We start from the raw sequence: 23,821 nt of genomic DNA on the forward strand, positions 1-23,821 counted from the left end.
CCATTTATTCATCCACCCATCCATCCATCCATTTATTCATCCATCCATCGATCTAGTCACCCATCCATGCATTCATCCATCCTTTCATTCATCCATCCATTCATTCGCCATCCACTCATCCATCTATCTGTCCATTCATCCATCCATCCATTCATCCATTTACTCACCCACCCATTTGTCCATCCATCCATCCATTCACTCACCATACACTCATCCATCCATCCATCCCATCCATCCATTCATCCATTTATTCATCCATCCATCCATCCATCTATCCTGTCTATTCATCCATCCATTTATTCATTCATCCATTCCTTCTGGAATATTGACCAAGAACCTCTGCTCACTCATGGTGGCCCCACTGTCCCTCAAGTTTCTACCTCTTCTTGAGTCAGTTTTGTTAATCCATATATAATAACTTATTGAAAAGAACACCTGACCCTCAATTTTCTGATCACTTACCTGCATATAATGTTTCCTCATTATCCTTTTAATAGCCTCTGTCTCCATCCTTTTACCTTCATCTTCCATTCCTAGTGTTCATTTTAATTCTCTCTTTTCTCCTGCATCAGGATCATAGGGTTTTCTCTCTTAAACTGGTCTTCTGAAGACCCAGCTGTTTGTTTCACTTTGACTTTATACTGTCTTTTTGCCCTCTAGTTAATAAATCTCAGTTTCCATCATTGTTAATTCCCTTCTCTCAATTTCTTTTTATTGTTACTCTGGTTCATCAAGTTAAATATTTAGTTCATTTATCATCAGTCCATTTTTTTCCCTAATAATGAAAGTGCTTGGGGTATAAATTTTCCTGAGTGTATTTTAGGTGGATTCCATCAATTCTCTGATTCAAGGATTATTTATAAGGGCGTTCCTTAATTTCCAAGTAAAGGGGATTTTGGGTATTGGTGTTGCTTTCTACTTTTTTCGTTGCTGAGTTCTCTTTCTACTGGATTAAGGTCTGAGAATGTGGTCTGAAAATCTCTACTGGAGAACTGATTTTTTTTTTACGGCCAAGAGCATGAGTAATTGAGTGATTTTCAAATAGACTCACTGCACGAGAGAGGAACAAATATTCTATACGAATAACATGCGAAGTTCTTTTTTTTAAACTTTTCCTTGACTTTTTTCAGCTTAACCGAGGTATAACTCACAAATAAAATTGTAATATATTTAAAGTGTACAATGCGATGGTTTGATAAATGTATGCATTGTGAAAGGATTTCCCCATCAAGGTAATTAACATATCCATCCCTCACATCTTTATCTTTATTTTTCTTTCGGTGAAAACATTTAAGTTCTACTCTCTTAGCAAATTTCGATTACAGTATACAATACAGCGTTACAAAGTTCTATATACAGAATTCGAGCCTACTTTGTTGTTGAAATATATACACTAGGGACCTCCTGTGAGTGGACCCCACAGTGTTTGTCCTTCTGTGTCTGACTCATGTCACTGAGCATCGTGTCCTCAAGGTCCATCCACATTGGAGCAGGCGTCAGAATTGCCTTCCTTTTCACGGATGCATAATATTCCAGTGTGTGGCTGGACCACACTGTGTGGACCCATCATCCATCCACGGACGCTGGGGTTGCTTCCATGTTTTGGCTGCTGTGAATGCTGCTGCACTGAGCTCGGGGTGTGGATGTCTCTTTGAGACCCTGCCTTCAATTCTTTTGGGTATAAACCCAGAAATGGAACTGCTGGATCATATGGAAATTCTGTTTAATTTTGAGGAACTGCCACTTGCAAAGTGTTTTCAGTAGCTCCTGCCTTACTGTCCTCGGAGAGGAGGCGTCTGGATCTCGGCCCTGCTTTCCCCGGCTCCTGCTAAGGGACCCCGCAGACACCCCGGGGGCCACCTGCCACCGTCCAGGGTCGACCTACCTGGAGGTGAAGTTGGGGTCGGCCCTGCCCCAATGGTGCTGCTGCATCAGGGAAATGTTCTGTGGAACCGAGAGAGAAAACACCGATGGCAACAGTGGCACAGCCAGGGGCAGTCCCGAAGTCGGGGTCCGGGGAGGGACGGAGGCTGGAGGGGGGCACGGGGACGGGGAGCCTGGGAGCCGTCCAGCCCTCCTCTGGTTCTGATTCCACAGCCCGTGCAAGGCTTCTGGGAGCTCATGGAAATGACGGCCCCACGCTCCTTCCTTCCCTCACTGCCTTTGTCCTGGGGACCCACAGTGAGGTGTGACTTTGTCCCCCACTGTGTTTAGCCGGGATGTGACAAGGACCAGTCCACAGAGTTGGCTGTGGCTGACTCGTGCCTGGTCAGGCCCCCATCCTATGGAAACTGCCCGACTCCATCCAGGCTTCCGGGGTCCAGTCCAAACCCGGGTGTGACTGTGAGGCCTGGCTTGGCCCTGTGGATGCCCCAGGCCCAAATTTGGCCAAGCCCCTCCTGGTCCCCCTGGTTCGCCTCCGTCCCGATGCCTCGGTTTACCCAGCTAACACAGGTCTCGCGCCCTCTGCGTCATGTCCTCTGTGCCTCTCACGTGTGACACCTTGATGACGTCACTTATCTGGGTAATTGCTGCCTGCCCGGGGTGGGGAAGGGCATGGCCACGTCCCCTCCAAATTCTGCAGCGCCCTCCCCAGGTGCGTGCAAGGATGGGCAGGAGTGGGGGCCAGCCCAGTGGTGCAGCGGTTAAGTGCGCATGTCCCGCTTTGGTGGCCCGGAGTTCGCTGGTTCATACCCCGGGTGCGGACATGGCACCACTTGGCATGCCATGCTGTGGTAGGCGTCCCACGTATAAAGTGGAGGAAGATGGGCATGGATGTGCGCTCAGGGCCAGTCTTCCTCAGCAAAAAGAAGAGGATTGGCAGCAGTTAGCTCAGGGCTAATCTTCCTCAAAAAAAAAAAAAAAAAAAGGATGGGCAGGAGGAAGGAGGGGCAGGCCGAGGGGCTGAGCAGAAGGCGCCTGGACCTGGCCGGGCCCCTCCTCTCTCCGAGTGGCCTCAGGCAGGGCAGCGGGCTCACCAGTCTGTGCTTGGTGTTCCCGTCGTAGGTGTAGCCATCCTCGTAGATGACAGCCTGCAGCCCCAGGGAGTGGGGGTTGCTCACCATCACCTGGGGGTGGCACAGGAGAGGCATCGATGGAGCGCCCGCGGGCACGCACGCACGGCCACACCCCAGCGCACCTTGAGACCGCAAACCCAGCTTGCTCCGCCCACGCAGCTGCCAGTCCAGCCCCCAGATGCGCCCCGGCCTCAGCCACCCCCCAGCTGTGGCCCCTCAGCCCCGTGCTGCAGACAGCTACAAGGAGCAGCCGTGTCCCCAGAGCATGGAGGGGCCTGGCGCCCACCCCACAGAGGGAGGCCGAGACGAGAGATGGCGGGATGAGAGGGAGAGGCAGCGTGTGTCCCCCAGGGGGCCCCCGCCCCAGGTCTGGGACCCACCCGGCTGGCTGGACACCACCCCACGTCCTGACATCCATCAACCCCTGTTTCCAGCTGGATTTCTTGCACCCAGGAGTCCGGGCCCAGGGACACCCGCTTTCTCAGGCGCCTCCCGCTGCAGGAGGGGAGGTGGCATGAGTCGGGGCTCTTGGCTGGAAGCAGCAGAAGCCGGCTCTGACCGAAGCAAGAGGAAAAGGAGCTCGGGGCAGGGGAGGGGGCCGCTGGCACGAAGGGTGGAGGCTGAGGCCCAGAGAACGTGAAACGGGGCTGGGCAGGCAGCCGGACCGCCTCGGGTCCCATCACATCCATACACGAGGAGGCCAGTTGAGGAGAAAGAAGGAGAGAGACACTTGTCTCTCCACCGGGTGCTGCCAGAGAATTTCCAGGGTCTGGGAATAACAGGCACAGGGGCGCGGGGCCAAGGACGCTGGGAAAGACACATATCGGAAACGCTCGTCAAACAGAGAAGGAGATGTCCTTACTAGCGGCACCGGGGACATGCCAGGCCGGGGTATCATCAGTGCTGTCAACTCCAACGCACTATTCATATCAATGGTGTACATTTTGTTTTCAAACTCCCCTTGCAGAAGTTCTACCTAGTTAGAAATGCAAAAAAATAAAATTAAAAGAAATCAAGCCTCTGTTCCCCCAAAACGAAGGGCAGTCAGTGGTTCCCACTAGGGATGGAACCTTCTAGTCTTGCTTGTGCAGCAGCCGGGGAGTATCTCCTTTGGGGAACCACCCTTTCACGTGTCCTGGGGCATGTGACCTGGTGGGCTGACCCCACCACTGTCTCAAGGAGTGGGTTTTGGTTTTTTGTGGGGTTTTTTTGGTGAGGAAGATTGGCCAGTCTTCCTCTATTTGACATGTGGGACTCCACCACAGCATGGCTTGATGAGCAGTGCTGGGTATGTGCCTGGGATCTGAACCTGCAAAGCTGTGGCTGCCAAAGCAAATTGTGCAAACTTAACCACTACACCACCAGGCCAGCCCCGACGGAGTGGATTCTCACTTGCTCACCCCTGGCCATGCAACTGGGCCAGGAATGGGTGTGTCATCCTCTCTGAGCCAATGAGATGTGGGAGACATTGCTGGGATTTCTCTTGGCTTCTGCAGAGCTCTGGTGAGAGACCCTCTCTCTCGCCCAGGACACTGTGTGAGGGTGCCAGGTCTGCAGTGTTGGTGGCCAGCCTGCTGCTGTGATACGAGAGCCTGGGGCTTCCCAGAAGCATCTAGATGGAGCCTCAGCATGAAGCATGGAGCGCCCCAGCAGGCAGAGTGGAGAGCTGGAGAGAAGCTGGCTCCTTGGTGGCATGATTTGAGTTACTAGATCAAGCCTCACCTGAAGCCTTCCCCTTTCTGACTTTTTGGCTACATGAGTCAACAGCAGCCTTTCTGGGTTAAGCCCTTTTGATTCTGATTTTCTGTCACTTGCAGAACAATGAAGCCAATTTGAGACATACACATTTCCATATTTCTATAATTTCCCCCCTCTTTAATCAGTCTGTTTGGCCCAGACAAGGCTGATGCCCATAGCTCGGTGGATACCAAGCCCAGACAAATACCTTGAGCCCCATCGTATCTTCCCCTCCAGAGACCCTCTGGGTGAGTTACTGTGGAACCAAAATGGTCCATTTGACTAGTTAAAAAGGATGGTAACTGTGACAACCACATCATTTATTCTCTTCTGAACAATGCTGAGGGTTGTTACAAAGAGCATCTAATAAAAGGGAAATACGTTTCTGTTTGAAATAAGAGACACGAAATTGTCTAAGCTGAGGGCGCCCCCTTTGGGGCTCTGGTAGCTGGCTGCCAGATTTAGCGATTTATGTGAAATTCAAGTTTAACGTGTCGTTGCCTGCTACAGAGCCCACCCCTGGCTTGTGAGATTTGTCTTTTCAAAACGAGCGCCGCAAACATTGATCTCAACAGCTGGGGTCACCTACTTTGCAGACGTCCACTTGGAGTTTGGGGTCCATGAGAATCGCCTGGATGTTCACAGGGCACTTCTGGAAATCGAACGCCAGGAAGACCGAGTCAGGAAGGGGGGTCAGGATTTCCAGCATCCCCACGTTCGTGAACATCAGGGCTGCCTCCTGGGACCAGATGTTTTGGTCTGCAAACTGAGAGAAAAAGGGTTGCTGAGATCAAGTCATTCTAGTTCTTTCTGGAAGATTTAAATTCCAGCTTGTGATCGGGGTTTAAAGAACGTGGACCAAACCAGCACACGGAAGCACAGACGTGAGGATGTGAGTCCGCTTTCTTGAAACAGATGCTCTTGTGAAATACAGAAGCAAAATGCGCAAGAGAACCGGAGACCAGCCCAGCACCACCACCGCCTCCCTCTGTGACCTCAGACAAATGTCGGCACCTCTCTGTGCCTCGGTTTTGCCCTCTGTCCAATGGGGACGACATAAGGATTTACTTCTTAAGACGATGGTCAGGGTTAATGAGGAAACAGACGGAGGGCACTCAGACCAGCACCTGCCGTATTCTAAGGAACTTTCAGCCACCAGTGTTATTTTAAATTGAATATTAAAATTACTATTATCATTGAAATTATGAAATATTCAATTAATGGTCATAATTTAATATTGATGAAAACTAAAGTTAAATTATTGTTATTAAAAATAGCAATATTGGGGGCTGGCCCCATGGCTGAGTGGTTAAGTTCACGCGCTCCGCTACAGGCGGCCCAGTGTTTCGTTGGTTCGAATCCTGGGCACAGACATGGCACTGCTCATCAAACCACGCTGAGGCAGCGTCCCACATGCCACAACTAGAAGGACCCACAATGAAGAATATACAACTATGTACCAGGGGGCTTTGGGGAGAAAAAGAAAAAAAATAAAATCTTTAAAAAAATAGCAATATTAATCTTTTAATAACTACAGCGATTTCTACCCTTCAGGAACAGAAATGGACATGTGATTTGCAAATATTTTCTTCCAGGAGGCCGGCTGTCTTATCGTTTGTGTGGATGGTTTCCTTTGCTGTGCAAGAGCTTTTTAGTCTGATGTGGTCCCATTGGCTTATTTTTTTCTTTTGTTTCCTTTGCCTTACACCCCTATATTCATTGCAGCATTATTCACAACAGCCAAGACGTGGAAGCAACCCAAGTGCCCATCAATGGATGAATGGATAAGGAAGATGTCGTCTATATACACAATGGAATACTACTCAGCCACGAAAAAGACAAAATCGTGCCATTTGCAACATGGATGGACTAGGGGGGTATTATGCTGAGTGAAATAAGTCAGACAGAGAAAGACAAACCCCATATGATTTCATTCATATGTGGGGGATAAACAAACACATAGATACGAAAAAGAGATTGGTGGTTGCCTGAGGGCAGGGGGGTGGGAGGAGAGTGAGAGGGGTAAAGGGGCGCACACGCATGGTGGTGGACAAAAACTAGTCTACGGGTGGCGAGCATGATGCCGTCCATTACAGAAACCGATATACAATAATGTACCCCTGAAATTTACAGTGTCGTAAGCCAACATGGCCTCAATAAAATAATTTTTTTTAAAAAAGAAAGAGGATCGGACATTTGAGAACAAGACCATTATTCCTTACCGACCGCGTGAGAACCCTACTTTGACTAGAGAGCGCGACAGGACTCCCAGGTTGCCATAGTATAAATGATTCTCCTGAGTCAAAACCGCCAGTTCATTTTCATCTACAAAAAAGATAAGACAGAACAAACATGGAAATCAGAGTTGTTTCAATGGACAAAAATTTTAAAAGTTAAAAAAAACAAATGACCCCCAATTCCACCCTATAGACTAGAGGTCAGCAAACTTCTTGTCTAAAGGACCAGACGGTACGTATTTTCAGCTTTGCTGGTCAGAGGACGTCTGTTCAGAGTATTGAACTCCGTGAAGGCAGCTGTGGACACCTTGTAAAGGAATGGGCGTGACCGTGTGCCAATAAAACTTTATTTACAAAAGCAAGTGGTGGGCCGGACTTGGCCCTCAGGCGATGGTTTGCTAACTCTGACATAGATAACCACTCTTAACATTTTAGTAAATATCCTTTCTGATCGTTTTATTTTGTAAAGAATAAAGCCCTGTACTCAATGGTTTCCAAAAAAAAGAAGGGAGGGGGAAGACAACCCATAGGATGGGAGAAAACACTGGCAAATCCCATCTCTGAACAGGAACTTGTATCCACAATATATAAAGAACTCTTCCCAGTCAATAATAAAGACGAATGGCCCGATTGAAAAATGGGCAAATGAGCTTAAGAGACACTTTTCCCAAGAAGGTATACAGGTGGCTGATGAGCACATGAAGAGAGGCTTCACAGCATTTGCCATCAGGGAAAAGCACAACATGACAATGAGACGCCACTGCATACCCACTGGGATGGCCAGAGACAAAAAGACAGTAACAGGGGCCAGCCTGGTGGCACAGTGGTTAAGTTTGCACACACCGCTTCGGCAGCCTGGGATTTGCCGGTTCGGATCCTGGGAGCGGACCTACACACCGCTCACCAAGCCAAGCACATGGCAGCGACCCACATAGAAGAACTCGAATGACCTACAACTAGAATATAGAACTATGTACTGAGGCTTTGGAGAGAAAAAAAAAAGAGGAAGATCGGCAACAGATGTTAGCTCAGGGCCAATCTTCCTCACCAAAAAAAAAAAAAAAGACAGTAAGTGTTGGAAAGGATGTGGAGAAATAGGAGCTCTCATACACTGCTGATGGGCATGGAAAATGGGGCATCTTCTGTGGAGAACAGGCAGTTCCTCAAAAGGTTAAACATCATCCACCTATGACTATAATCGCTTCTAGGCGTCCACTCAAGACAAATGCAGACGCGTCCACACGAAAACCTGGACCTGAATGCTCACAACAGCATGATTCACAATAGCCCTGAAGTGGAAACAACCAGAGGCCGATGAGTGGCTGAGTGGATGCACAGAGTGTGGTCCATCCACACACTGGAATATTATTCAGCCTTAGAAAGGAGCGAGGCACTGACACACGTGACAATGTGGATGGACCTTGAAGACACTAAGTCAAAGAAGCGAGTAAAACAGACCATGTAGCATGTGATGCCTTTTGTAGGAAACGTCCAGAATAGGTGAATGGAGAGGGAGAGGCAGCAGACCAGTGGTTGGCAGGGGCTGGGGGCGGATGTGGGCTGTGGAGTGATGGCTGAAGGGTACGGGTTTCTCTTGGGGGCGACGAAAACGTCCCGAAATTGACTGTGGGGGTCCTTGCCCAGCTCTGTGAACACACCAGAAACCACTGAGTCACACGCTTCAAGGGGGTGAATTGCATGGTCCGTGAATTACATCTCAACAAAGCCGTAACCAAAAAAAGGGGAAGAAAATGATGAATTTGCTTAACCTGCGTCTTAGCCCTTTCGGGCTGGCGCAGACGGGGGGCTTACAAACCGCAGACATTTATTTCCCTGGTTCCGGAGGCTGAAGTCCCAGATCAAGGTGCAGGCAGGTTTGGCGTCTGCTGAGAGCCCGCTTCCTGGTCACCTTCTTGCTGTGGCCTCCGGGGTCCTTCGATAAGGGCGCTAACCCCACTCACGGGGGCTCCACCCTCACGACCTCATTACCTCCAAAGGTCCCACCCTAATTCCATCACCTTGAGGGTGAGGTTTCAATATACAGACTTGGGGGGCCACCAACATTCAGTCCATAGCAACCTGGGCTTCAGAAAGGAAGAGACTAGAATCCGATGGAACAATCAGGAAACTTCTAGAAAGCAAGGAAGGAGATGCTCCCTAGGAGCTGCACCAGGTCAGTCCCTGGAGGTCAGGGCTTGTCAGAGAGGCCCCAGAAGCTCCAGAGGGACAGTGCAATGGCTTCGTGGCCTGCAGGCCTGGCCGAGGAGAAACGGGTGCCTCTCACGCTGCTGATGGATATTCGGACGGGCTCCACGTCAAAAATATATTTTGCGTAAATACCCAGAAGTGGGGTTGCTGGATCACATGGTAATGAATTCTATTTTTATTTTTAATTTTATTTATTTATTTATTTTTTGAGGAAGATTGGCCCTGAGCTAACATCTGCTGCCAATCCTCCTCTTTTTGCTGAGGAAGACTGGCCCTGAGCTAACATCTATGCCCATCTTCCTCTACTTTGTATGTGGGACGCCTACCACAGCATGGCTTGTCAAGCGGTGCCATGTCCACACCCAGGATCCGAACTGGCAAACATGGCACTGCGTGGCAGGCCATGCTGTGGTAGGCGTCCCATGTATAAAGTAGAGGAAGATGGGCACGGATGTTAGCTCAGGGCCAATCTTCCTCAAAAAAAAAAAGAAAGAAAGAAAGAAAAGAAAAAGAAAAAAAGATATGTTGGTGTCCAAACCGCCAGGACCTCAGAATGTGACCTTATTTGGAAGTAGGGTCTTTATGGAGGTGATCGGGCTAAAATGAGGTCATTAGGGTGGGCCTTAATCCAATAGGACGGGGGTCCTTATAAAAATGGGGAAATGTGGACACAGATACACACGGAGGGAAGATGACGTGAAGACACGGGTGGAGGCGAGAGAGGCCTCAGAAGGAGCCGGCCCTGCCGACACCCTGATCTTGGACTTGCGGCCTCCAGAACCGCGAGAGGAGGGATGTCTGTGGTTCCAAGCTGCCCCATTTGTGGGGAGCTTTGCCACAGCCCCGCGAGCAAACTCATACCCAACCGACAGTCCATTTCATCGTGAAAGGGCACAGACTAGGCCCGGGGTCGTTCTAGAAAGGCGATAACCACGTTTGGGTTTTGTTTGGGCTGGGCTGGCTGCAGGGGGTCAGTGGTTAACAAGCCAGGTAGACAGCGCGGCTAGAGAGCTACCCGCGGGCGGGGCACGCACTGGCCGCCACGGTGTGGATGGTGACCTTGGCCTCCGAAAGGGACGAATATACGATTTGGCGTCCTTCCTTCACCTCGACCGGGTCGACGAGCTGACCTAGGAGGTAACAGGGCAGTATCGTGAGGCTGGGCTGGGGCTCCCCCCCCACCCTCCGCACCCCTCGGTTCTCGACTCAGACGATAGTCAAGGAAAACACAGCACGAGATGCCAGGTCGAGAAACATGGTGTGGAACACGGTTAGGTTTAAGAAAATGCGACCCCCGTACATCTTCCTGGTTCCAGAGCTCCGGGAATGGCTGTTGAGTTTATAAGAGAAATGCTTTTTGGCCGTCTGGAGGCATGAACACAACAGAATGCCTTTTACTAGATGGGTAAAGTGTATGAGGAATAAGACAGAACTTTCTTTCTGCAATGGGTTCTCCAAAGGGGTGGGCCAGCCCTGAGCCCTTTCCTTGCACTGGGAGGAAACAGCTGTGCTCAGGCGGCCTGACTGGTGTTGGGTAGCTGACTGTGATTGCAGGCGCTGGTGCAGCCACATCTGTGCCCAGAGGTCCCTGACAGCACCTCCTCCTGGAAGGTCTGCCTTTTGCTCCTTATGCTGGCTGGCGGGCTGGGGCTCACTTAGCCAGGGCACTGCCAGGATTCCTCAGCAAGGCCAGCTGGTGGGGCTATGCCATTTCCTGATTCTTCTCGGGCCCAGGGGAAATTCGAGTGGGTGGCCCTGACCCACCTCTTGGAGTCACTAACCTCTACCCCAAAGCAAGATCTCCTGTTCCTGGACCCAAGACTTGGACCCTGTGCCTTAGGCAGAGGTGACTCTCAGAAGCTGCCTATGTGGCCCTGAAGGTCCTATGAAGCAGGGATGGGGGGACGCAGTGAGGATGGCAAAGCGAGAACGGGCTCATCGCTGTCCACTCAAGTCAGGGGAGAGAAAAAAAAATGGCTGTGCTTTCCCGGCCCAGAGCGGGCACTGAGTCTCAGCCCTGAGCGGGGGGGCCTCGCTCACCTGCATTCCAGGAAACCAACAGGCTCTTCTCAAACCAGAAGATGAGAATGCCTTTCTGGCCCGGGGTGATGAGGATGTCAAGGGTCCCGTTGTAGTCAAAGGGCAGCCCAAAACTGTGGTTCACGGGGTGGTCTGAATAGCAGAACATGGCCTGAGAGAAAGGGACGATCGAGTGTGGGGCGACAAAGGCAGTCGCCTGGTCAGCTGGCAGTGGAACAGCGTGGGTCCACGAGTTCCGTTATTCGATCTTTCTTCCAACCTTATTATCTGGTCCAGTGGCTCTCAGCTTGGGGTGATTCTGCCCCCAGGGGACACTGGGCAATCTGGGGACGTCTGTGGTTGTCACAACTGGGGGAGCCCCTGGCCTCGAGTGGGTGGGGGCCGGGGATGCTGCTCAGCCCTCCACAGCACCCAGGACGGCCCCACGACAAAGAGCTATTCACCCAAAGCGTCCACATGCAGGCTGAGGGGCTGCCCCCTCTGCTGCTGCTCTGCCAGGCCCCCGCTGGCTTCCTGCACGCGTCTCCCCCTCCTCCTCTGCCTGCGCCCACGCCCTGGATTTTCTTCCCAACAACCTTTAGCATGAAGCCACGTGCACCTTGAGACCCTCTAAGGGCCAGCTCTCGCATCGTCTAGATTCCTCTGTGTGGCTCTCAAACCTCTCTTATCTGCTCTGTGTGGGAGACCCGACAGCGCGAGGCAAGGATGGAAGTGTAAAACAAAACTCTGGGGGCTGGCCCGCCAGCCCAGGGTTCACCGGTTCGGATCCCGGGTGTGGACATGGCACCACGTGTCAAGCCATGCTGTGGCAGGTGTCCCACATAGAAAGTAGAGGAAGATGGGCACGGATGTTAGCTCAGGGCCAGTCTTCCTCAGCAAAAAGAGGAAGATTGGTGGCAGATGTTAGCTCAGGGCTGATCTTCCTCAAAAAAAAAAAAAGAAAAAAAACACCACAAAATAACAAAACCGTGTCCATGGTTTGTAAGTGAGTACCACCAAGATTCCTGCATCCCTTTCCCAGAAGATGCCCCGTGGAGAGGAGGGGGAGACCTCCGTGGGACCCTTGGCCGGTGCCTCTGTGTGTGCAGACCTACCGGCTTGCTTTCCAAGCGCCTCCCGGGGCACAGAGGGAGACTGAGCGCTCACGGGGAGGACGGACTGTGCAGGCTGCTGCACTTGACTCGTCTTGGCCCCACTGCGGACGTGCTAAGAGCCTGGGAGTTCGCAGCCCCCCGCTCTTCCCCACCGTGTCATGAATGGGCTGGCCTCGGGCCCGGGCCCGGATGCTGAGAGGCAGGCTTTGCCAGGAGCTCAGCTGAGCCGCCAGGTGCCAGAGCAGCCGACGGAGGCAACAAGCCAAACAGGAACGAATTCAGCTTTAATTGCTGACTGCAGTGGGGGAAGCCAGAGACGGGGCCAGAGAAACCGAGAGTCACCCTGTTCCGTCCCTCCCCGATAGAGGGGCACAGCCGTGGAGGGTCCGCTGATCAGCGCAGGTGTGGGGTTCATCTCGCTCTGGAGGGCGCCTGCTCAAAAGCCTCCTGCAGTCTATGCAGCCGGGGGGCGGGGGGAGAGGGCTCGGAGTGGAAAAATACCCAGTCAGAGCGCAGTAGAGCGTCTTCCAGCTTGGCAGAGGCGCCCAGGAAGACTTGAGTAGACCACAAACAAGACCCCCTAGGACCCCCCGATGCTGGGTCTCCCCTGAAATTCAGAGCTGACCCTGCCCCGCTCACAAGTTTTGCAGCAGCAGAGGAACTAACTGGACTGAATCTTTTTCTTTTTTTTTCTTTTTTTTTGTGGAGGAAGATTAGCCCTGAGCTAACATCTGCTGCCAATCCTCTTTTGGCTGAGGAAGACTGGCCCTGAGCTAACGTGCATGCCCATCTTCCTCTACTTTCTACGTGGGACACCTACCGCAGCATGGCGTGCCAAGCGGTGCCATGTCCGCACCTGGGATCCGAACCAGAGAACCCAGGGTCGCCAAGAAGCGGAACGTGTGCACTTAGCTGCTGCGCCACTGGGCCGGCCCCTCTTTTTCTGATTTAATACTTTTTCTTCAATTGCAGTTTACATGGATGGCCTTCTCTTCTGAACTCAGTTTTATCCTAACTGAGATCTGGGAGGTCTCCCAGTGGACTGATTTTCTGAATACACATGAAAGTAATCATTAAAAAAACGTTCAACACGAGGCCTTTAAAACGATCTGGTGCGCCAGCAGCGATACACGCACCACACCCCGTATTTCATGCCTAGCGCTCAGTATGGTGCTTAGCGCCCCCGGACACACTTAACTATGGCTGAGTGCTTGACCGAATGAGCCAGGGACTGGTGGGGGGAGGCGTGTGGGGGGGTGGCGGGATGGACATACGGATGGAGGGAGGGAGGGACAGATGGGTAAGTAGGTAAACAGATGGAGATGGATAGATAGATGGATGGGTTGATGGATGGAGGGATAGACAGATGAATGGATGGATGAGTGGATGGATGGATGGATGGATAGACAGTTGAGTGGATGTATAAGCAGGTAAATGAATGGATGGATGGATGGATGGATGGATGGATAGGTGGATGGATGGATGGATGGATGGATGGATGGGTGGATGAGTAGATAGGTGGATGGATGGATGGATGGATGGATGGATGAGTAGATGGATGGATGGATGGATGGTTGGTTGGATGAGTGGATGGATGGATGGATGGAATGATGGGTGGATGGATGGATGGATGGATGGATGGATACATGGATGGACAGGTGAATGAAAAGCCAGATGGATTTCAGATAAGAAAATCTAAGCGCGTGAGGTTCAACAAAATCCTGGCTTGGGGCAAAGGTCACTGAAGTCGTTCCTCCCAGTCCAAAGTTACTCACCTTCCCTTGATCAATGAGAAGCAGGCCAACCTGCGACAAGGAGTGAAAGTAGAAGACCCCACCCAGAGACCCGGCTAGCTCCGCCTGTGAGAGAAACGAAAAAACATCGCGTGTGAATGAACTGCAAACGTGTGTCGGAGTCCATACTTAACTCCAGATTATCTAATAAGCTAAAATGGAGGAAAGTCTTTCTTATTACGATCTATTTCTGGAACCTCTGTGGAAATGCGGCACGGCGGGCAGAAGCTTGAATGGAGGCAGCTCTGTGTCAGGGAGTTGGCGGAGGTGGTGTGGCCCGGACTGTGAGACGCCTGCCTAAACCCCTCGCTCCTGCCTGGGTCCCTCACTCCTGATTCTTGGCTCGTCAGCAAAGTGCCCAGCAGCCAGGTTGGAGGATGTGACCTAGTGCCCTGACCTGGGGAAGACGGGGCAGCTCGCAATGGCAGCCCTGTTGGCTACCTCCAGGTAAGAGAGAGAGACACCACGATCTTATTTGAGCCTCTGCTATTCAGGGGGAGTTTCCCATTATACGCTGTGCTGTGGACTGAACTGTGTCGCCCGCAAATTCCTATGTGGAAGCACTAAGCCCCCGTCTTAGTCTGTTCGGGCGGCTATGGCAAAATGCCACCGACGGGGTTGCCTTATAAACCACAGACATTTATTGCTCCCAGTTCTGGAAGCTGGAAGTCTGAGATCAAGATGCCAGTGTGGTCAAGTGAGGGCCCTCTTTGGGGTCGCAGACTTCTCGCTGTGTCCCTACATGGCGGAAGGGGATGAGCGAGCTCCCTGGGGCCTCTGTCACAAAGCCCGTGATCCTAACATGAGGGCTCCACCTTCATGATCTAAGCGCCTCCCAAAGGCAGCCCCTCCCAATAGCATCGCATCAGGCACTAGGATGACAATAGATGAATCTAGGGGGGACACATTCAAACCCCAGCACCCCCAAAGAGATGGAATTTAGAGGCGGGGCCTTTGGGATGTCATTCGATTTAGAGGAGGTCAAGAGGGTGGGACCCCCACAATGGGATCTGTGTCCTTATAAGAAGGGACACCAGACTGCGCTCTCTTGCTGGCTCTCCCCACCATGTGAGGACACAGGAAGGAGGCGGCCATGTGTAAGCCAGGAAGAGAGCTTCCGCCAGGAACCGAATCAGCCAGCACTTTGATCTAGGACTTTCCAGCCTCCAGGACCACGAGAAAGAAGTGTCTGTTACCTAAGTCACCCAGGTTGGGGTATGTCAGGGCAGCCCGAGCTCACTGAGCCAGTCGGTCCATCCTAGTCCAACCAGTACAGGCGGCTAGACTTCCCGGTGGCCTTTCCATTGCCTCCCCATCAGCCGCCCCAACTCCTCCCCTACCGGCAGAACCCCAAAGGGGCCTTGATCCCGGGGGACGAATCCTGATTGCTCCAGACCACACTCGGGGGTCTCAGCTCCTTGGGCACGGACGGGGATGGGATGGCGAGTCTGAATGAAAAGAGAAAGCCGTCGGCTGCCTTCCTGCCTCCCAGGGAGACGTGACGGCTGCAGATGGAGCACTGAGCTCGCGGGGCCGGGCGGGGCGGGGCGGGTCTGCTCCAGATGGGGAAACACTGAAATACTTCTGCAGTGGCCGTATGAGTTTCCTGAAGCTGCTGTGACAAATGACCATCAACTCAGGGGCTCAGATCAGCACGGATTCTGGAGGGCAGCAGTCCACGACAGGTTTCACTGGGCCCAAGTGAAGGTGTGGGCAGGGCTGGATCCTTCTGGAAGCTTCAGGGGAGAATCTGTTCCTGCCTTTTCCAGCTTCTAGAGGCGCCCGCATTCCTTGGCTCCTGGTCCCTTCCTCCATCTTCAGATCCAGGAGCACAGACTCTTCAAATGTCGCTTTCTCTCTGACCTCTACTTCCATCATCCACCTCCTCCCTCTTATAAGGACCCTGGTGATGACGTTGGCCCACCCGGATAATCCAGGATAATCCCTCATCTCAAGATTCTTAATTTAGGGGCCGGCCCGGTGGTGCAGTGGTTAAGTTCGCACGTTCTGCTTCGGCGGCCCGGGCTTTGCCGGTTCGGATCCTGGGTGGGGACATGGCGCCCCTCGGCAAGCCATGCTGTGGTAAGCGTCCCACGTATAAAGTAGAGGAAGATGGGCATGGATGTTAGCTCAGGGCCAGTCTTCCTCAGCAAGAAGAGGAGGATTGGTAGCAGTTAGCTCAGGGCTAATCTTCCTCAAAAAAATTAAAAAAATTCTTACCTTAATTCCATCTAGTTCTGGGGGATTAAGGTATAAACATCTTTGGGCGTTCCATTATTCTGCTGACCACAGAGACCCCTCCTTTGACTTTCCCACAATTCGGCAATGACAGGATTAACGCCTGGCACAGAAGGGGCCTCCAGGTCTTGCCCCATCACAAGGGCGAGTCTATTCTGATAGGGCAGTGGCCATGCCACAGGGTCCCCGTGATTCGGGTTCTGAACGTCACGAGTTCTGATGCTGAGGATGGGGGAGCAGAAATACAGGGAGCTGCCGGAGCCCTGGGAGCGTTGCTGGACGGGCCTGCCTTCTGTGTGAGAAAAGACCACCTCGAAACTGCTTCAGCCATTGTTACCCGCAGCCAAGGGCCCTGCTAACGGATAACCCCAATTCAGCGAGAAGTAAAGAACTGCTGAGATAAAGACCGGAGACACGTCCATGGGGTGTGAATCCCATAAACGCCATCGAGGCCGTCGTCCCGGATGAGAAAGAAGGAGGTGAACTCTCTTGCTGGTGAAAGTCAAGATTCCAGACATTTCTTCGCGGCTTGGCGGTTTCCCTCTCCGATTGCCAAGGCCGATGTGCTGGTGCGGAGGCAGAAAAGGGACGGTGATGACTTCCAGAGCGTTGAGGACAAGGGGGCATCCGGCCAGGAGAACAAGTGTAGTTGGTGGTGGTCCTGGCCTCAGCAGTCCTGAGCACCCCTATTCTGAGTCGACACGCAGAAATGGACCCGTCCCTTCCTCTCGAAATGTCCATGACAGTAACCACCACACACACACACACACAGAGCAAAAAGACTACCGTATTATTAACAATTGTTATTCAAGCGACATCAAGGAGAAGCGTGCACCTCTCTCTGGGACTTCTCATCTCCTGGGGAGGGGTGAGCGCGTTGTCGCTTGTCCACAGAATGGTGGTATCGTGTCGGGTGGAGTTGCAACCTTGTTAGTGTCTATCTGGAGATCGCGGCTGCAGGAGACACATATGGGCATCAAGTTGACATGGGGTGGACTGTGACGGTGAATTCTGTGTGTCAACTTGACCGGGCCGAGGGAGGCCCAGAGAGCTGGTAAAACGTTACGTCTGGGTGTGTCTGTGAGGAGGGTTCTGGAAGAGACTGAAGTTTGATCCAACAGATTGAGAACAGATCTGCTCTTCCCCGTGTGGGTGGTCACCATCCGATCTATCGGGGGCCCGAATGGGGCACAAAGGAGGGGAAGGCAGAAGTCACTCTCTCTTCTGGAGTTGGGACGTCCATCTTTCACTGCCTTTGGACATGAGAGCTCCTGGTTCTTGGGTCTTCAGACTCCGGGTCTGACACCAGTAGCCCCCTGGTTCTAAAGCCTTCGCCCTCGGACTGAATCACACCACCGGCCTTCCCGGGTCCCCAGCTTGCAGGTGGCAGGTCGTGGGCCTTCTCAGACTCCATAACCACGTGAGCCAGTTCCCGTAATAAATCTCCTCTTCTGTAGATTTATACACATATCTGATTGGTTTTGTTTCTCTGGAGAACCCTAATACAATTGGGGGTGTTAGGATGACAGTTTTCAACTGGGCCCAAATGTTAACGCTGGGTCCTTCTAGGCTGAGTTTTGAGTGAAAATACGTGGCTGCTTAGCTTCCAAGTTTCATCGGGCCCCTGGGCAGGGCCGGGAAACCAGATTGGGGACGTGACCAGAGCTTGAGAGCGGAGTTGATTCTTTCTGCCTTCCTTTGGACACACTTGCCAAGTGTTCTGGGTGAAGCCATTCTCTGCGTGGGAACAAAACATCCTTATCCCCTCAGCTACCCCAGCATCCTGTCTGCTTCAGCTTTTCAGCTCTGCCAAGCTGTGCGGCCTTGGCAAAGGCCCTGCACCTCTCTGAGCCTTCATCCCCGTATTAGTTTCCTAGGCTGCCATAACAAGATGCCACATCCTGGGGGACTTAAAACAACAAAAGTTTATTGTCACGGTTCTAGAAGCCAGCAGTCTGAAATCAAGATGTCGGCAGGGTTGGTGCCTTCTGGAGGGCGGGAGGAAGCAAGCTCGCCCTACCTTTCTCCTGGCTTCTGGTGGTGGCCAGCAGACCTGGGCTCGCAGCCACATCACTCCAATCGCTGCCTCCATCCTCACAAGGCCGTCTGTGCGCATCTCTCCATGTCTCTCCTCTTCTTAGAAGGACCCCCGTCACCGGACTCGGGACCCACCCTCATCTAATGCGACCCCATCTTAACTAATTACATCTGCAAAGACCCTATTTCTAAATCAGGGCACAGTCGGAGGTTCTGAGTGGACAGAAATGTTGGAGGGGGGTCCTTATTCAACCCAGCTCAGTTCTTGCATCTGTAAAATGGGGTGACGACTGCACACGCTGCTACTGATCTTTGGGAAGGCCCGGGGTGAAGCGTCCTACTCAGAATGCAGCCTTTCCTGACATCAGCTCTTCGTCTGCACTCCTCAGGCTCCTCCCCCTAACTTCCTAGCCAGCTCCTTTGACCTGGAACTTTCCTTGCCCTCCCGGCCAGCTGGACAGCTGACCGTTAAAGAGAAAAAAGCCCTTGGTCACCCGCTGACAGCGAATTACTCCAACCACACGGGACACATATTTCTATGCTCACTTTCTCAGCAAATTGAACGTACCTGTCTTTCATAGGCAAACTTCTGAAAGGTGTACCCGCAGCTGTCTGAGAAATAGATATTGGCCTCAGATACCTGGTCTCCGTGCAAATAAGCAAAAACCGAATTGCTTATGTCCTGGAAGAACACACACAAAATAATCTCTTTAACAGGAGACAGACGGTGTGGGGATGGGGAGAGGTGGCTTAAGGACACGGACTTGCAACTAGCAGATAAGCAAGTTCTGGAGATCTGGTGCACAGCACGGTGATTACAGACAACAACACTGTAGTATAAACTTCAAAGTGCTAAGAGACTGGATCTTAATTGTTCTCACCACAAAAAAAGAAATGGTAATTGTGTGGCGTGATAGAGGCATTAGCTAATGCAACAGTGGTAACAATGTTGCAATATATAAATGTATCAAACCAACACATTGTACGCCTTAAACTTATACAATGTTACACGTCAGTTATATCTCCATTTATAAAAAAGGGAGATAGATGTCACTGATCAGACTCCTGGGCATTTATCCCAAAGAAATGAAAACTTACATCCACACAAAAATGTATACACGAATGTTCATAGCAGCTTTATCTGTAATAGCCAAAAAGTGGGAGCAACCAAACTCTGGTACATTCATACTGTGGAATATTACGCAGCAATGAAAAGGAATGGACTAGAGAGATACACAACAAATTGGATGCATTGCCAGAGAATTTTGCTGAGAAAAGCTAATCCCAAAAGGTTACATATTGAATGATTCCATTTGCATAACCTTCTTGAAGTGATAAAATTATAGAGATGGAGAAGAAATTAGTGGTTGCCATGGGTTAGGGATGGGGTGGAAGCAAGGAGGCACAGAGAGCTTTGGGGCGATGGGACGGTCTAGTGCTTTGATGGCAGCGGTGGCTCTGTGACTTTACACAGGTCACAGAATGGCACAGACTAGACACACACATTGTATCCATGTCAGTGTAATACACTATAGTTATGTAAGGTGTAACTATTGGGGAAAGCTGGGTGAAGGGTACAGGGGACTCTGTGTTATTTTTCCAGTTTCCTCTAGAGTCTATAATTATTCCAAAATAACAAGATAGGCGCCAGCCCTGTGGCGTAGTGGTCAGGTTTGGCGCTCTCCACTTCAGCAGCCCAGATTCGCGGGTTTGAATCCTGGGTGCAGACCTATGCCACTCATCAGCCATGCTGTGGTGGCGACCCACATGCAAAAAGTGGAGGAAGATTGGCACAGATGTCAGCCCAGGGCTAATCTTCCTCAGCAAAAAAAAAAAAAAAGAAAAAGAAAAACCCATAAAAGTTTGTGGATTCAAAATTAACAAGTTAAAAAAAAAAGAAGACAAATGATATATTCATGGTGTGTCAGCCAGTTGATCTGAAGGTGGCTCCAGAGCCCCTCTCATATCTCAGGTCCTCTTCTGACCCCTGGGGAAGTAACACTGCCCAGTCCATCATGGTCCCAGCCCTCAAGGCTTCTGCTGTCCTAATTTCCACCCGTAATTACCCGTACTCAGAGCAGAGTGAAAAATGATGGAATACACCTGGCACTCACCGTGCAAGAGGGATGTCCACTATAACAACAATTGTCACCAGAAAGATGCGAAACGGGGTGTTTTATACCTGAAAGGAAAAGGTCATTTAAAAACTATATGAGTTCCCTGAAATTCAGAGGGAAAGTTAGAGGAGTTTCTCAAACTTGACACAACTGACATTTGGGGCCAGATTGTTCTCGGTTGTGGGGCCATCCTGGGGGCACTCAGGCATGTTTTGCAGCATCCCAGCCTCTACTGACTAGATGCCAGGTACACCCTCCTCCAGTCTTTTTTTTTTTTTTTTGAGGACGATTGGCCCTGAGCTAACGTCTGCTGCCAATCCTCTTTTTGCTGAGGAAGACTGGCCCTGAGCTCACATCTGTGCCCATCTTCCTCCACTTTATATGTGGGACGCCTACCACAGCATGGCGTGCCAAGGGGTGCCACGTCCACACCCGGGATCCGAACTGGCGAACCCCAGGCCGCTGAAGTGGAACATACGCACTTAACCGCTTCACCACCGGGCCGGCCCCCCTCCTCCAGTCTTGACAACCCAAAATACCCCCAGACATTGCCAGCTGTCGTTGGGGGGGGGGGGGGGGGGGGGGGGGGGGGGGGCAGAAACTGTGCCTGGTTAAGAACGACCGGTTTTGCAGAAACTCTTTTAGGATTCCGCCAAATTTGCAGGAAGGGCTCCCTTCTCCTGGTGAGTCGGGCTTTGATTCTATTTTAAAAGCAGAAGCTTCGGCTCCAAAGAAAACACACTCATGGCCAGGAAGCAGGGGAAAAGATGCTCAGCATCACTAACCATTGGGGAAATGCAAAGCAAAACCACCTCGAGGTACCACTTCACACCCGTTAGGACGGCTACCATCAAAGAAATAGAAAACGACGGTGTGGGCGAGGGCAGGGAGAAGCTGGGACCCCTGTGCCCCGTTGGTGGGTATGTAAATGGTGTGGCTGCTTTGGGAAACAGGATGGCGGTTCCTCGAGAAATTGAAAATAGAGATCCGGTAATTCCACTTTTGGGCATTCACCCCCAAGAATTAAAAGGAGATATTTGCACACACGTGTTCAAGGCTGCGTGATTCACAATGGCCAAAATATGGGAGCAGCCCAAGGGTCCATCCGTGGATGGACAGAGAGACAAAAGGTGGTCTGCACACACAACGGGATATTATTCAGCCTTAAAAAGGAAGGAAATCCTGACACCTGTGACAACGTGCACGGCCCCTGAGGACACGATGCTCAGGGAAATAAGCCAGACACACAAGGACAAATACTGCGTGATCCTACTCCCGGGAGGGCCCTGGAGGAGTCAAATTCACAGAGACAGAAAGAGGATGGTGGGGGCCAGGGGCTGGGGGAGGGGATGCGGAGCGCCTGCTGAACGGGAATGGGGTCTCCTTCTGGGGTGACGAAAATGTTCTGGAACTCGACAGTGCAGATGGTGGCACCACACTGTGAATGTACTCCATGCTCCTGAGTTGTACACTTTAAAATGGTGAGCTTCATGTGAATTTTATGCCTTCTTCCCCCCAAAGAAGGAAAAAAGCCATGAACCGTGAGCCAAAAAAGAATTGAACCGGAAGGTCAGGAGGGGGCAGGTCGAGAGGATGGGGGAGTGACGTGAGAGGCAGCAGTGTGGGCGAATTTTGGAGGGAGGCAAGTTCTGTAAAGGGTTGGCAGACTGTTGTTTCGGGGGTAGATGTGCGTTTGGTTTGGATGTGACAGATTGATGGGATGGTCCCAAGATGGCCCCGAGGCAGCCCAGCTTTACTTGGGTTATAGGCGTTCTCTCTGGGGCCCATCCGACGCTGCGTTTATACACGGTATCCACACGTCAGCCAGAGGACTTGAAACGTGCCGATTTGCTAAAAATCTCCCCTCCACCTTGTCCAGAGGCTGTCTGGACCGCTGTCATGAAAAGTAAGATGGAGGCTGAACCCAGGCGTGACCTTCTGCCCTGCTTCTCTGTCCCCGGGGGGACCGTGATCACTTTCCCAGCCTGTCTTCAGCAGGCACCTGGCAGGCCCCGAGATGATGGGGGCGGGGCTCCCTCTTGTGGGGCCCACAGTCTTTCTCTAAAACTGATACAGTGTAGCAGAAGAAGAAGGCACCACCAGATGGTGACCCACCCACCCACCCAGCGGTTGTCCAATGAGGGGATTTGACCTCTAGGGGACACCGGGCGATGTCTACGAACATTTTTATTGTCAGGACTTCAGGGGAGCTCCTGGCATCCAGTGGGTGGGGGCCAGAGATGCTGCTCAGCCCCCTACAGTGCAGGGCATGGCCCCCGATGATGGAGAAAGATCTGGCCCTGAATCTCAGCAGTGCCGGGTTGGAAACCTTGTCCCCACCCCTTTCTCACCATAATGAGGAACTGAATGCTCTCTCTCCCTTCTTCCCTTTTCCAGGAAGAGAGAAGACGATGCTCCTCTTTCCTAAAGAATGACATCTCCCTTGTCTTCACTCTTGACCTCATCTCCTTGCCTCCTCTCTCAGGGGTCTCTTCTTTCTCTCTCTTCTCTACTGTTCCCTGTCCCTAAGATGATGTAGGTAGCACTGAATACTCCCATCCCCCAGCCTTGTCACCGAGCACCTAGGAGCCATTGTTGGCTGTCTCCCATCCTCCCTGACATCCACCCCAGTGCAACGCCCGCTCATGTCCCTCGTCCGCCTCAGCCAATCAGAGCAGGTTTTTGTGCTTGTAACTCCAGGCCCCGATGGAAACACCAGGTTCCCACCCTCCGGGATGCGGGTTCAGGCCAACTGTCCTTTGAATCTTAAAGGTCAAGGTAATGTCCTGGGGCTGACATCCGCAAAGCAGAATCTTTTGTGCTTCCGGAATTTATAACCTCTTCTCTGATGTTGCCTGAACTCAAACAAACAAACCAACCAAAAAATACAAAACCCATATACCTACAGATGCGTTCCAGGAATTGACTTCATAATCATAAATATAGACTTTTTGATTCAGTACTAAGAGCAGAACTGGACCAGCAAAATGTGCTGACGTTACTTTGGGTGTGCCAACCTGAAAACAATGATACGCATCAGGAAGGGCACCTTCTCGGACACCGATTCAGAAAGCAATCCTTCTAGATGTGCAGCTAAGAGAAGTTTGGTTCCTAGATATTGGGAACTGTGTATCTATCTTGGCGTCAGCTGGAACCCAAATTGGGAGGTTGAAATCGGTATCAGGTGCCCTCAGATACCTAAATTCACTCCATCTTCGTCTCTCTTATGAAAACCTCCTCTGAGGATAAAGCCTGACCTTGAAATGCTGGATGACGAGCAGAACCGATAAATGTGTCGCTTAT

The 23,821-nt window shown here is 51.6% G+C and overlaps 1 protein-coding gene across 1 annotated transcript in view; it reads right to left on the reverse strand.

The window, feature by feature from the left end:
• CATSPERD (cation channel sperm associated auxiliary subunit delta) overlaps positions 1-23,821 on the reverse strand; it is a 38,168-nt gene that overhangs the window by 8,574 nt on the left and 5,773 nt on the right. The window contains exons 5-15 of the mRNA XM_046685357.1: positions 23,421-23,535; positions 20,516-20,583; positions 18,970-19,083; positions 14,109-14,192; positions 11,240-11,390; positions 10,234-10,329; positions 6,997-7,079; positions 5,344-5,520; positions 3,880-3,993; positions 2,979-3,068; positions 1,886-1,944 (exon numbers count right to left, since the gene is read on the reverse strand). Of these exons, the coding sequence (XP_046541313.1) occupies positions 1,886-1,944; positions 2,979-3,068; positions 3,880-3,993; positions 5,344-5,520; positions 6,997-7,079; positions 10,234-10,329; positions 11,240-11,390; positions 14,109-14,192; positions 18,970-19,083; positions 20,516-20,583; positions 23,421-23,535 (1,151 nt within the window). The remainder of the gene's footprint in view (positions 1-1,885; positions 1,945-2,978; positions 3,069-3,879; positions 3,994-5,343; positions 5,521-6,996; positions 7,080-10,233; positions 10,330-11,239; positions 11,391-14,108; positions 14,193-18,969; positions 19,084-20,515; positions 20,584-23,420; positions 23,536-23,821) is intronic.

Source organism: Equus quagga, chromosome 14, assembly GCF_021613505.1.
Source record: "Equus quagga isolate Etosha38 chromosome 14, UCLA_HA_Equagga_1.0, whole genome shotgun sequence".
Taxonomy (NCBI): Eukaryota; Metazoa; Chordata; class Mammalia; order Perissodactyla; family Equidae; genus Equus; species Equus quagga.